At 31.6% G+C, this 15,557-nt stretch overlaps 1 protein-coding gene across 5 annotated transcripts in view; it reads left to right on the top strand.

Moving 5' to 3' along the window:
- LOC128209615 (serine/threonine-protein kinase Nek9-like) overlaps nucleotides 1-13,511 on the top strand; it is a 32,119-nt gene extending 18,608 nt beyond the window's left edge. Inside the window, exons 20-27 of one of the 5 annotated variants that reach the window (XM_052913718.1) lie at nucleotides 1,026-1,043; nucleotides 2,270-2,314; nucleotides 4,262-4,288; nucleotides 5,964-6,190; nucleotides 6,849-7,199; nucleotides 8,487-8,552; nucleotides 9,552-9,627; nucleotides 10,001-13,511. In XM_052913718.1, coding sequence (XP_052769678.1) covers nucleotides 1,026-1,043; nucleotides 2,270-2,314; nucleotides 4,262-4,288; nucleotides 5,964-6,190; nucleotides 6,849-7,199; nucleotides 8,487-8,552; nucleotides 9,552-9,627; nucleotides 10,001-10,005 — 815 coding nt within the window. In that variant the 3' untranslated portion in view covers nucleotides 10,006-13,511. The remainder of the gene's footprint in view (nucleotides 1-1,025; nucleotides 1,044-2,269; nucleotides 2,315-4,261; nucleotides 4,289-5,963; nucleotides 6,191-6,848; nucleotides 7,200-8,486; nucleotides 8,553-9,551; nucleotides 9,628-10,000) is intronic. The other 4 variants (XM_052913719.1, XM_052913717.1, XM_052913720.1 and 1 more) reach the window with 4 other exon arrangements.
- Nucleotides 13,512-15,557: the final 2,046 nt, after the last annotated feature.

Raw genomic sequence — 15,557 nt, 5'->3', positions numbered from 1 at the left:
CTACTTATTACCATTCCGATATTGGAGTTAATGTATGGACAAAAACAAAGAAACAATTAATGAGCATGTGTTAAGTGGGGAGGGGGTGTGTAAGCTTATTCATTTTAATGCTTGCACTCCAGCAAGGCCCATTTGGTAAGTGCTCTGATAAAATTGTCATAAAGTCATTTTAGGTTTTACAAGCAAAGCGCGCAGACAGAATGTAACCCTAGTTAGAGCTATATACCCTAAATCTTTAGTGTGCAGCAGTGTAAAGGGGGACAGGGGACCATCATTTAATGTCCCTCCTGGAAGATGATTAATATTTTGCGGCACGAAATTGAACCTGCTACCTCTGGATTGACCTTCAAGTGTGTAACCACTCTACCAAGGATCCGCAACAGCATGTGTTAAAGTGAAAGTGTTGTTATTTATCTGCACACTAGTTATTGCATTGTAAAGCTTCGCCTACCATTCCAATATCTAAGTTGATGTATGAGCAAAATTGATTTACAACATGGTACAAACGTAGATATGGCACAAGGCTCATAATTTGGAACTCTTTGGCCTTTTTCCATTGAAAACAGCCTCGAATGTATGCCTGTACATCAGTAGAAGTAATTCATAAAAATCTAAATAAAAGTATTCATGAAAAATGTTTGAATGTGTTTTTTGTATTACTTAAGTTCTAATTTAATGCCAGTGAAGTGTATTATTGCATGAATAGATTCCACAGGGTAAAGTCATTATGTTTAACTGCTTAATTGAAATTACTACACGATCTACTTGCAGTGTAGTTAAATGTAATGTTTTCTGACATCTTTTCTAAACAATCCATATACATCCAAGGTTGTTTTTGATGAAAAATGGCCGAGGTGTTCCGAATGAAGGCTCGTGACTCGATGGGTTGATTGAGAGTAGGTACCAAACAGCATTCAAATATAAATGGTTTTTGTACCTTCTCGCACTGACCTCACGATGTATTCTTGAACACTAATTGTTTCTAAAACACCCACATTATATTAGCTTACCATTCTCCATTACAGTGAAACTACTTCAGCAAGGTATATTCTTTCTCTTCTTATAATGAGGTTTTGCTGGCATTTTATTCAAGGATTTTTTAATGAAAGTCTATTGAGGTTTTTTTTATTAATTTTTCTTTCTACTATTCAGCAGCAATATATTAATCAGATATAATAAAAAAATGTTTGATTAGGTATGATAAATAATAAAAAAAAGTAATCATTATTTTTATGTTATAAAAATTATTAGTGTTTTATGGTCATATTAATATTTCTTTGAAAAAAATGGTTTGATAATGATTGGCTCTTATAATAACGATAATAACGATGGTTATAATAATGATAATAATAAAAGCAGGAAATTGAAGTTTCTTTGTAGATAATTCTTCCTTTTCAAAGGTTTTCAGTTGTTGTTTTTTTAATAGACTACATAATTGGCTGTTTTTTCTCTAGTTTCCAGAACAAATTATTTTTGTGAAAAAATCCATTTTAATTTGTTTTTTTCAATGAGCGTTGACCTCTTATCAAATGTAGCAATATAGTGCCAGTCATGAATAACTTGAGAGCTTTGTTTTGAATAAAAGGCTTGGAAACAAGCTCAAAATTTTATGTACCGCTACTATTTTTCCTCTATTTGCCAAAAACATTGCTATTTTTCTCCTATCAAAGGGCCACAACACTTTCCTTAAAAAGTTAAAAAATACCCTCAATTTTTGTAGTGAACTTTATATTGATATCAAGAAAAAAGGATGCTCGATTTTTTACCCATTTTTATGATCTGAAACTCGAAAATTAATGCCAATAAAATCACACTGTCTTTTTGCAGTACATTTTTTCTCATATTCTCTGTGGTGTCATATTAAAGCTGATATAAGTCACTGAAGCTACATAACATATCTTCATTTTTTATTTCAAATTGGCTAGTTTAATTTCTCTTTTATATTCAAGAACTAAATAAGTTGGATTTTTGGATCATTTTGTTTAAGTATAAGAACTAAGAGAAATTGCAACCACTCATTGGTTGAAAATCAATATTTCTATCCAATCAGATTATCAGATTTTTATTTGAATTCTTTAGTGTTCAAATGTTCTGGAAACATAGTAATTTTCTTAAATCATCATTGAATACTCTCATGGGTGATGACTGAAGTGTAACAGAATGGGTCACACATGGGTATCCAACGATGTCTAAAATATGACACCACAGAAAAAACCTCTTCTTTGCTACTAATTTTTAACAAACATTTTTTCCATATAACCCATTTTAGCCAAGAAAGTAGAAAATAGGAATGAGGAAGAGCATCGAGAAGCAGGTAACTTGTGCTTGCATGGACATGGAACTGTTTATTGTGATATTGTTTAAAATGTTACCTGAAAGCTACACTCTCGCAAATTGACCGTAACTTTTTGACAACTTTGTTTATTTTTTATCTTGGAATTAGCCAATTTTGGCTTAAACGTCTGACAACAAGTGGTATAAGACTGCTAAAAAAGGATCCTTTCAAAGCTTTTTTTTTAAATTTACGTTAGTTTAAACCTATTAATTTTTACAAGTATTGTGAAACAAGTTAATACAAGATTATATAAATCACTCTCATTGGCAAAATGTTACTCAAGAGTGGTTGGGGAAATCCGAGTACCCAGATGAAACCCACTTGTCCGGCTTGGTGACCAAAAATCAAACTGACATACACCCAGACCGGGAATTGAACCATTTTTCATAAAGCATAAGTAATGCTTTAAGCCATTGCACATTAATTTTTGAATGTTAAAATGAAAAACTGCGATCTGTGTTTTGTCAGCAGTCTTATATCACTAGTTGCCAGACATTTAAGAAAAAAACTGGCTCCAAGATAAAAAATGAAAAATGTTGTCATGGGGGAGTGCAGCTTCAAAGACGCACAATATACATTGTAGATTAATGCAAAAATTTATATTTAATTTCAATGCATTATTATGTTAAACTGTAAAGATCAAACCAGAAACCAACATATGATTTGTGTCAGATAAAAAGATATTAGCCTTTATAGATGTTTTTTTTCCAATCAATAGCTGCACGGCCACAAATTGCCTTAAGTTAAAAAGCGTCAAAATAACGCTGATATTTTTATCTATACACATATTATATGCTTTTTTTGTTTTCATCGTTAAACATAGTAATGCATTAAATATAAAACAAAAATGTTTTTATCGACTTATATTGTGCGCCTTTAATGGCAACTAAGGGCATGGGTATATGTAATTATCTAGCAAATATTATTATCAAACATACATTGAAAAAAACACAATTTTTTATAGTAGCGTGTATTTTTAACATCCTATAAATAATAGGAGGTCTGATCATGTTTTGTGGGTGCAATTATTTGTAGACCAATGGGAGCCCAGATTTATTTCTAAACTTCTGTGTCTCAGCATGCTTCTGGGTCAATGACATCAGACATTTAGTAACAAACTTCTCAATAACAATTTGGTTAATTCTCGATAACTTAGGAGCGCTTTCGACTACAGTAGCCGGATTTGACATTTTTTCTCAGGTTTGAATATCACCATATATACAAACTTTGTCAATCACATTTACTAATATAATTAAAATCTGAGAAAACAGTTTTACAAAAAAAGTACGCATCTTCTCACTGGAACTTTACATGTATTTCTGGTGTACCTGAGCACTTTTCGGCAGAGAAGGGTTTACGACTAAGAAATCTTATTAAAATGGGGCCCAGGGTCCTGTTTTAATAAGATATTTTAGTTGTAAATCCTTTTCTACTTAAAGGTGCTCAAGTTCAACATTATAGTTACGGGCAGAATCTATCAATAAATGTCCTTAAGATATTTTTTTTGAAACACATTTTACACACAGAACAGAGTAACGCCTAGAAATTTACAATCTTAAGCCTTATGATCTTTATCAATATGCGGTCCTGGTCCATGCATCTGGAAAATAGAATTTCTCCTTGTATATGATATATTTCTAGACTCAGATCATTGTTATTTTAATTAATAAGTTCTAGATAATAATATTATTTAGCTAAATTTATATTTTGCCAGATGTTTTTTTTTTTTCTTTCTGAAGGATGAAAACCTATCTACACATATAATCCATTTTGCATGGCCTGATATAATTATTAAAAATACATTTTTTATTTGTTATTCTTTATTTGTTATTTGTTATAATTTATTATTTGAGTAAGATAGGCAGTGTACATTCTTTGTATGCAGAATTATAACTGACATTACAATGTTTGTATTTGAATATTCAGCACCAAATACAGATTCAAAAACAATTGGTAATTTTGTAACCAATGAAATTGGTTGTTACAGCTTAATATAGGGGAAAGGGTTTTAAAACAAATCAATAATAGCCATGTCAATGTGTCTTCAAAACATTATTTCATTTATTTGTATCATATCTCAGTATTTTAGTTATAAAATAAATTTCATATGTAGAAAGTTTATTGCCAGGTACACGTCTGACTGTTGACAATTTGGCCTCAAACTCAAAATAAAAAAACCCCAATATTGTTAACATTTTAACATTATAGCATGTGTTTTAAGACCATTTACTGGCTACATGAATGCTAAAATAGTTGTTACTTCGTTGATTGTTATATGCTGTTGAATTGCTTGCTTATGGGTTTCGTCTGCTGTTTTCAAGTTGAAGTTTGTTTTTCTGTTCCTATACTGACAGCCAATCACAGTTATTGCATGCATATTATTTTACTGTATATACATAAATACTTATGCCTTTTGATGTACAATGCTTAACCGGGGTTGAATGGTTAAAGGGACTTGCTCATGTTTTTGTAAAATGCTATTTTTTGTATGATGAAATAAAGTGTGGCAAATCATAAGACGTGTTAAAACTAAGTTACTTACATAATTATATGGAACCTTTCAACAAAATTTAATTTTGATATATGCTCAAATATTGTCTTTGAATGGCATGGTTTCGAATAGTGTAAGTAACTCAATTCAACAAAAGGCATAAATGTAAAATTATCCTTATGATTGTGTATGAGACCTTGTGGGCGTGAGGTTTTGTTGTCAATTTTCTTATTTTTCTTGACTGTACCAGTGTGGGTTGGCAAACCCAGTAAAACCAGAACATTTTTTTTTGTATTTAAAGTGTATTTTTTCTGCAATTTGGGTATCAATGAGTCAAATAAGTATAATATAAATGTTTCCAGATGCATTTTCATGGAAAGAAATGATGCAAAAACATAAGCAAGTCCCTTTAAGTGGAACATTTGTTGCCATTGAAGAAGCTTTTGCAATAATCAGAATGATGGATATGCTGACAAAATACAGTGTAGCTTTTGAAATTTATCGTATATTTTTAATTATGAACACTTAAAAAGATCCTTTCAGTTTTTTTTTCATAAATATTATTGTTTGTTTGGTATTCAAAAAATATGCACGGAACATCATGTTCCTAAAATTTAAGTATCGGTACCTTACTGATCATATGAAAAAATCACTTAATATTTTCTTAAATACTTCACTTCCATTGCCATTAATTAAATTACAAAATAATATGTCAAAATTCTCATTGACACTTCTTTCAATATGACAATTATTTATAAAAAAGTCCTTTAAAATAAGTTTTGCAATTACTCCAAGATGTTTAATGAATACCAAACCTGTTGTTGGGGACAATACTTGTTCAATAGTTTTTAAAACTATTTAATATTATTGTCCCCAAAACTGTTACCTTAGAATACAGTTCCATCAACTTAACTTCGCCAATTCAGCAATGATTCAACACTTAATTAACAATATTCACTCTTAAAGTACTCTTTCTTCTAGTTTGTTGTTGTAGTTTATTATGCCTAATAGATAGATTTTCTCTCATGCCAAATTCATACACATATTGACACCTTTATAATGTCTCCTATTTGAAAACAGATTTATGTGTTATTGTTTATATTATGACATTTTGTTTATTATTTGCTTATTTTGCAGTTAACTTCTCTGCTGGTCAAGAAGACAGTGCATTCAGTGATTTGTCACCAGTATACCAGCAGACAGGAAGTGACATCACTTCCTCTTTGCTCAGTGGGGATTCTGGGAAGCCAAACTCTCCTGATGGATCATTGCCATTCTCATCGATGCCAAAAGCCAGTAATTCGCTACACTTAGGTTTACCTTGGGCAAAAACTGAGAGCGATCTTCCTCCTTGGCTTGAAGCTGTAAGCAAATAAGATTTCACTTTTAATCTATACCAATATACCAATGGCAAGTACATGGACAAGCCCAGTGGCTCCATTCAGTCTATTGGTCAGTTATTTTTACAGTCCAATCAAAACACTCAGATTCAAATTTTGAACTTAAGTTAGATCTGTTGAGTTTGTTATTGAATATGGCACCAGCAGCATAAACTATACCCTGTTAAAAGGCCAAAGGGTGAAGGCAAAACAAACATCAAACAACAGACAAAGTGCTACAAGACAACAAACATAATGTACCAAGTATATTAATGTAAATTTCAAACTTAGTGTCTACTATGTACCATGTTGATTGTAAGATTCAAGTTTAAGTTTTGATCCTTGTGCCATCAGACAAGACCGATGTATTTGTTTACATTAAAATTTTGTTTATCGATAAACTTCTCCATGTGGTTTCCATTGCATTGAATGGTTAAGAGTTACCAACTTACAGTTCAACATACAGCAATGTTTCATACTTATTAACATGTAGTGCTAAGAATAATTCCATACTATTTAGAGTACCGGGTAGTTCACCTGCAACAATTATTATCTTACTGTCATCATACTAGCAAAAAACATCAGCTGTTTTAAATAAGGTAAAACTTGTTTATGTGCATCTGAGCTGTTTGTCTTCTTTCAGGAATTGGAGGATGAGGTGATACCTATTCCAGCAGGCTTTGTAATTCAGTCTCCTGGCATAATCAATCCATATGCCAACCAAAATGACAGCAAGAATGTTGGACCTAATGGTTTCCAATGGCAACCACCTTCCTCATCTGAAACCGGTTTTACTCCTACACAATGCAACTCATATCAATCATCAAGCCAATCAAGTGTATCTCAGGGATCATGGAAAAAATCAAGCACATCCAGTTCCTCCAGTTCAAAGAGGAATTCTACTGGAGTTTTTCAGCAACAGAATGGAGGGACAGACAAAAGCTCAAGTTCTTTATCTAGTCAGGATATCAAAGCTTTGTCTCAAACTTTAGAGGTAGGGATGCTGTTTTTTACATTTTAGCTTGACTATTCAAAGTATGAGGAGAGCTATACTACAGTACTGTTAAGACCAAACTTTACACCCTTGTGCACTAGGAGTGAACTGCTAGTGAACAATTTAGAAACAATTACAAGAAACAGTACTGTACTTACCCCGGTGTCCTGTTTAAGGTTAAGGGCAAGTTGGCATTTTCATTTATAACTCCAATACTCTCATTTGATTCATTTAAATTTCATATGATTAGGTTAAATAACTCCACATCACTCTTTATACAAATTATGTCCCCTGATTAACTTAGGAACTTCAACACATTGTGTCTGGATAAAATTTTAGCGCGTCTTTGGATTTTCAATTTTATGTTTCATACAACATTTGATGGCCAACATACAATTAGGTTAAATAACTCCATGACCTAAATATAAATTAACTTAGAAAGTTTGGTAAAGATTTTAGGGCAACTTGGGGTTTTAACTCAGATCTCAAATACCATTCATTCAATGGACTTCATACTTCACACCCTTGTTAATGAATAATGACCATCACTCTTAAGTTAAGTTACATAAATCCAAATTAACCTTAAAAACAAATTATTGCCCTTGATTGACTTTTGTTTAAACTTTTTTTATTGTTTTTGACAGACAAATATAACGTCATTATTGCATTCATTTCTAAGTCCCGTATAGTCAAGCCTGCTGTCCTATGACAGCTCTTGCTTTGGGGTATTCCAGTTAAATGTATAACCCACGGGGGAAAGGCAATTATTTAAACAGTATATAGGTGGGTGTCTTTTATTGCTAATTTGGACCCCATAAGGGTAAATTTGCTTCTGTAGGGGGGTGGCATAATCTAAAAGATCCCTCTCCCTGGGGTTTTATGTTTAAATGGAATAGCTCCCTGGTATCCAATCTACAATTTTCTACATATATGTGCATTGTTGTCTGATCATGCCTGATTTAAGCAAATCAGTCTAGTATCACTCAAAAGGTTTCTTTAGTTGAGAAAGAATATAAAAAAAGTTGTACTATGTTTTTTTTTAACAGGGAAATTTAAAATAATATCCAATTTATTTCAGTAGCCAGAAAACAAAAGTGTTACGAAACATTGCAACATAATGGGTGCTTTGAAATCAGACTTTATATATCAATGTAGTTAAAAAATTTAATTATATATTTGCTAGACTCTATTCAAAATTGATAACAGACTCCATTCAAAAGATGACAATGGAAAAGAATACGATATTTCAGAATATTACCATTACAAAGTATTATGTTTACCTTTCAGACCAAAGAATTGACAATAAATCAGCTAGCACATAAAGTTAAAGAACTTGAGCTCGAAAATATGAAGGCAAGTATAGATGAGTTGTATAACATATCACAAGGTATGGGAGGATAAATCAATAAAATGTACAAGTATCATATGTTGATATTTAAAATGTCAACATATGATACTTGTACATTTTATTGTCGTATAATTATTTACAATAGTATTTTTATAGGCAATATTTAGTAATAACAAACAGTAATGCTGAGAAAGTAATTGTATATATTCTAAGTGCAAGAGATTGTATTGTTATTTACCATGTCGGTTTGCTTTCTCTACTGTTCTGTACATTTGTATACAGATACGCTGTCTGACAGATATTGAAATGGGACAATACAGCTTTACACTTGATAGATGTACAAAAGAAACATATTAATACAAAATAGTCTTTATAAAAGAGGTTTTTGTTTGATGAAACAAAATCCCAAGTTAAAAAAGTGCCAAAAGATTGCATATAATTTTTTATTTGTGTCATATGCGATTTAATTCAAAGGAATTAAACATAAAAAAGCATTTAAAATTACATGTTTACTTTTTGCATCTGTTGTGTAAAACTATATTATCATCCTTGGACTATGCACACTAAACATGCTTGTTGAAATTTTCAATGTATTTTTTATCTGCATTAAAGCTGCACCCTCACAGATTGAACGTTTTGACACCTTTTTTTATTTTTTGTCTTGGAACGAGCCGAATTTTGCGAAAATGCATGAAACCAGTTATTAAGACTGCTGACAAAAAATTAGATCGCAGATTTTTATATTCAAGTTTAAAAATGTTTTCAGCATTTTTCTTAAACTGTTAGTAATGGTTTAAGCCATAAAACATTAATTTTCTATATGGAAATCTGCGATCTGATTATTTGTCAGCAATCTTTTATCACTGGTTTGCAGATATTTACGCAAAAATTTGCTCTTTCCAAAACAAAAAATAAAAAAGTTGTCAAAACGTTCAATCTGTGAGAGTGCAGCTTTGATACCATATTATGCGCTTATATTTAAAACCGTTAATTTGAATTCACAGATTCGTGATCATTACGAAGAAGTTATTAAAGGGTTGAATTCCAAAATAGCAACATTACAAGATCAAGCAAAAAAAGGTAGCGTATTTGTGTTTCATATTTATTTGAATTAATCTTGAAAAAAGGGTCTTTCATCACTTTTATCATTGCTATTCATTGAAATTAGAATTTTTGATGAACAAGCTTGAATTCTTGCACAAAACCCCTCAAAGAGACGCTTATTTTTTAAAAATAAAATCTGCTTAAATTTTGAGCAATATTTTAATTAAATATAAATTCATTATTTTTCATGAGTTATAAGAAAGAATTAAAAAAGAAAAAAAAAATGTTTTAAGATTGGAACATATTACTGAACTCGTGAGGTAAATATTTTGCCATTTGTGAAAAATAGCTTTTGGTACTCATTCAGTGAAATATATATTAAATTAACCTTGTAAGTTGTTTTTTTCAGAATAGAAGAGAGTTGATAGCTAGAAGAAGAAGACAAAAGCACTATGTTAGAATTTAGTTAGACTAAACTTGTTAATTCTACTTAAAGCTACACTCTCACAGACTGTCAGTTTTGACACTTTTTTTCTCAGTATCGGCTGATTTTGGCATCAGTGCCTTCAATTCATTCAAATAAGGTAACTCACAATTGAATAAATCTCAATGGTTTGCTAAAATGCAGTAAATTGAAATTTTTAAAAGCATTAGTAACACTTTTAACCATCAATTTTCGAACGTAAATATGATAACCATCATCTGATCTTTTGTAAGCAGTCTTATATCATTGGTTTTCATAATATATTGTTTACAAATAGTTTCGCAAAATTTGGCTTGTTCCAAGACAAAAAATTAAAATAATTGTCAAAACGTTCAATCTGTGAGAGTACAGCTTAATGAATCCACGCTGGAAATGTACATTTATCAACAATCATATCATACTTTCTGAGCTGCATCGCACAATTTTGGCCTTCGTCATATATTTGCAAAAGTTTGGAAGAAATTAATTGACGTTTAAAAAATAATACTTTTAGCATTTTTTATTAATGATCATTTAATTTTTAATAATTATGTCCGAAGGCCAAAAATTGCGTGATGCGGTACATCTCATGTTTGAACCGATATTTCTGTGTAGTAAGAATTAATCGATCTCCAAAGTGAAAGTTGTACTTATCAGTTCAAATATAGTTTATTTTATTTTGCGAGCAAAGCGTTCAAATTAATTTGTAACAGTAATAGTAAAATGAAATTCTTCATCCCTCAATATTTTTACAGTTTGTATCCAATCTGTATAGAGCTTGGTCAGGATATTTGTCAGCAGAGTCGCTAAGACTAGTGTAAATTTGGGTCATCTCCTGGTAACTAGGTCAAATGAAGATAAAATTTGAGTTCGGAAAGTTGACACTCTTTTTCCAATCTTCATGAAAAGACGAAAAAAATGTGTTACTGCTGGAATTAATTTCATTAATTCAACTCTGCTTATCCAATCTTCAAGAAACTTGTTCAGAATATTTCTCAGCATAATATTTAGGAAGAGTGTGAATTTGGGTAATCTTTGACAAAAGCTAGGTCAGACAAGTGTGAATATGTGTCAGCAACAATTACTGTCTCTTCTTTAAACATTTTGCTGTAAAATGGCATTTGTCAAAATGAAAATTCCGGCTATAATGCGTTTTTCCTATTTACTTCTTGTTTCATTATATTCTACCAGTATGTTTTGTATTTATATCCCTGTTGTCAAATAATGAATCTGGAAACGAGAAATAGATCTGGCAAATCTATACGTGTCACATTGTAACCTATATGGGTTTTGTTTGTTTCATTTTTGGATCTCAGGGTTGCATACAGGTGATGCAACTTTTTTTAAATATATTTTTTAATCTTTGTAAAATGTTTTATTGTATTTGGATGTTTAAAGCTGCACTCTCACAGATTAAATGTTTTGACAACTGAATATTTTTTTTGTGTTGAAACGAGCCATTTTTTGTGAAAATGCATGGAAACCAGTTATATAAGACTGCTGATAAAAAATAGATTGCAAATTTTTATATTTATAACGGAAATATGAAAATCTGCGATCTGATTATTGTCAGCAATCTTTTATCGTTGATTTACAGATATTTAGGCAAAAATTGGAATTCCAAGACAAAAAAAAGAAAAGTAAAACGGTATTTTTATGAGAGTGCAGCTTTACGAGACCATTGGCCAATTGATCAGAACTTTGTTAAAGTTAACATCATTGTTAATGTTGTCATTGACGTTGTTAACTTTCGTGTTATTACTGCTCTGTTGTGTTAATGGATCACTTCTAATTTTCTGTAGCTCTAACAATATATGCGACAACTGTATTAGCTGATCTTGTTTAAATTTAAATATTTAAACACATCATCAAATATTTCACATTTAAAAGATAAAACTGACGTCATTAGTCACATCATCAAATATTTCACATTTAAAATATAAAACTGACGTCATTAGTCGCGTCATCAAATATTTCACATTTAAAAGATAAAACTCACGTTGTTAACTTCAAACAAGTTCTGAACACTCGGCCCATTGAATCTTTGTAAATTTAGATGTCAGTCGTCATTTTTAGCTCGTCTGTTTTAAGTCGATTTATTGTTATAGTCTTGTAATTGTTGCGCACAGTCAGTGTTGTTTACTTGCAAAATACTTAATGTCAGACAGAAATTATTAAAAAACAAAACATTCTTAGTATTCAAATAAAATTTGGTACACATGTGGCCAGAGACAATTTGCACATATATATCAAGTCATATACATTTAAATCGAGTTTTGCCATTGACAAAAATATTCAAAACTCGAACTTTGGACATATTTTATAACCGTTCAAAATATTATAATGAAACTTTGTACACATGTTTCGCACATATTAAGCAAGGTCAATAACTCTGGCCTCAATATCTTTTGAGTTATGTACCTCTTTCAAGTGAGTGTTGGACTTTACTTCACGGGTGTATTGTTATTTTATAAGTGTAATACGTTTGTGCATGCTTTTTGTTAATTAGCCTCTGACACATGATTGAAGAAGATATAGATCTGTGATCATAATAAAATCTCTTATAAAGTATGATGAAAAACATGTTTGTCAAAGTAACTTCTAGTTCACATTTTGTACGTGTTATTTAAGGCGTTTTGGGGATTTTAGATCTGCGAATTCAATTGATATTTTGTTGTAAAAACAGTAAAATACTTACTGATTTTTTCCTGTTGATGTCCCCTGTAATTCAAATACAATTGCATAATAAGCCCACACAGAGATAATTTATGGAATAAGGATACTATTAACATAATTATTATTTTGAATTGTTAATGGTCTCTTCTAAGTGATGTAGAACATTAATTCAGAAAAAGTAACTATTTGCTCACCACTTGAAAATATATTGCTTATTATATTTCAATAAATAATAATGTGTCCAACTTGTTATTTTTCTAGAACCTTTGTGAAGAAATTCAAATAATGTTAATAAAATTACAGTATAGTCGTTCTCTAGCTTTATTTCTAATATTGAAATATGTACTTTGTTTAATATTTATGTCATATTGTCACATAATGACTCAGTCACACATAGCTTACAACTAACTCACAACCTCCGACAACCCAAATTTGCAGCAACCAACGACAACCTCCGACCACCACAAACAAAAAATTGCTACGTAAATTTAGTTGGCGATTGGACCTGGGACCATCTGGCGATTGTCATCCAACCATCAACCACTAAATTGGTCCCGATCAATGACAAGAAGTACAGCAATCTTTAAAAGCTTTTGAGCAACCACTGGTTGCTGGAGGTCGTGAGTTGGTCGTAGGCAATAAATGTGTGACTTGGTAATTATATAATTATATAGTTGTTTTTCGCTCATTCTCTGATTAAAGTTTTTTTTTATTGTTTATTTATTTTCCAGTCTGTGATATTTGTTTTAGATTCGTTCAAAATGATTAAGCTCAATATTAAGAAATAAATTGCATGCTTTACAAACATGCTATATCTGAACCGTGTTTATCTCGTCTTTTGCATCTGTCATACGTTTGTGGTCCTCAGTACTTCGATTATAATGACTAGCGGTTAGTGTTGGACTGAATCTTAAAAGAGTATTGCTCTAAGGTGGTATTCTATTACTATATTGATCTTAAATTGATCTAAGAACGATGTAGCTAATCGGATTACTTGTTATTTATAACTGACCAATAGAGTGAATGAAGTTAATCATGTATGACCATAAGATTTACTTAAGTTGATTATTGAATCCACCTCAGACCATTCCAAGGACTTCTTACTGCCAATAATTCCATTGCTTTGAGCGCACCCAGAGAAAATGTTAAAGTGCGGTCCATAAATTGGTAGTGCTTTAGGTTGAATCTGCTTCGCTCAGGAAAATTAATATCTTTTAAGGTTAAACCTCGGCTTCAGCGACTCGGTTACTTTCCTTCTATGTTAATGAATAACCACCATTTTTTGAAATACAGAGTCATGGATAAATGCACTCTCAAAGCTACAATTATAACAGTATAAAAAATGGTGGTTTATACTATGTAGTTCAAACTTTGAAAACTTTGCTTGTTTATAACAGTTATAATAACTCATCATTTTAGGAGATAAGTATAGGTCTTAAACAATATAAGTTCTAAAAAGTGGTACCTTCCAATATTTTCCAATACATAACAGACATGGATAAATTTCAGCGATGAGTTTCGCTATGGATTTGTCTTAGATTCCCTGTGTGCATTATAAGCGAAGGAGAGTCTTAAGAAGCGTGGACTGGCGCCAAGGTTTAACCTCAAAAGCTGTTATTTTTCCTGATTGCAGCAAAGGTTTAACCTTATACATTACCCTTTTCTGACCGCACCTAAACATTTGATATTTTCTCTGAGTCATTAAGGTTAAACCTAAAAAACTGCCCCTTTCTCTGAGGTGCGCACCAATGGTTAAACCTCTAAATTTACCATTTTCTTTGAGCGCACCAATGGATAAACCTCTAAATTTACCATTTTCTTTGAGAGCACCAATGGGTAAACCCATTTCTCTGAGTCATCTATGTTTAGCATAAAAATACCCGTTTCCCCTAGCAAAGCAAAATACAACAGTGTTATCTACAATTTTACAAAATAAATACAATTTTCGTTGTAACAGAGATCTCACTTTGACATTTGCCCATGCCAATGGGCGTACCAATTGATTCCATTTTTTCTGACTGTACCAAGGGATAAACCTGTAAATAGTTACCATTTCTCTTACAGTAACGAAGGGCCTATTGCCATACCAAGGGTTTAATTTAACGTTTTTCACACCAAACAATGGGTCTAACCTAAAGTTTGCACCTTTTTCTGACGGCACCAGGGGTTTAACCTCAAAATGTACCTATATTTCTGTGACTTCACAATGGTTCAACCTTAAATAATACCTATTTCTCTAACAGAACAAAGGGTTAAACCTCAAAACATACCTATATTATTCTGACTGCAAATTCACTTGTACTTAGAAGTAAACTCAAAACTTATCTATTTTTATGAGAGCTCTTATTGTTTAGATTTGAAAGTGTACCCATTTTCTTTGATCCTCCTTCAATTTTACACGTTTCACTCTCCGTGCGAATGCATGAATCTCAAAATGTTCCCTTTTCTTGACCTTACAAAAGTGTTGACCCTCTAAATCTACCTATTTACCTATTTTTGTCTGACAGTGCCAACAAGAGTTCAATGTCAATGTGTACCTTACTTTTAACCTCACATTAATCTATAGTTCTGCGATCGCACTCTTAAGGATTTAACCTAAAATGTAACCTACTGCACTGAACCTGGGACCAATAACTTTAATCCTGCTGTCAGACTGCTCAAGGTTTAATCTAACTGACTGAACCAAGGATTGAATCTCAACATTTTATATGGACTATTTTTGCGTAAGTGTTTAATTGTTTATAAGCAACGCGGCTCCTGACTTTTGTATCTTGATACACAGTTTTAAAATGCAACCCGTTAATCTTGAACCTTCTTATAATCCCTC

Source organism: Mya arenaria, chromosome 11, assembly GCF_026914265.1.
Source record: "Mya arenaria isolate MELC-2E11 chromosome 11, ASM2691426v1".
In the NCBI taxonomy this organism is placed as follows: Eukaryota; Metazoa; Mollusca; class Bivalvia; order Myida; family Myidae; genus Mya; species Mya arenaria.
The sequence above is the reverse complement of the archived record's forward strand: the minus strand, read 5'-3'. Positions and strand labels throughout refer to the sequence as shown.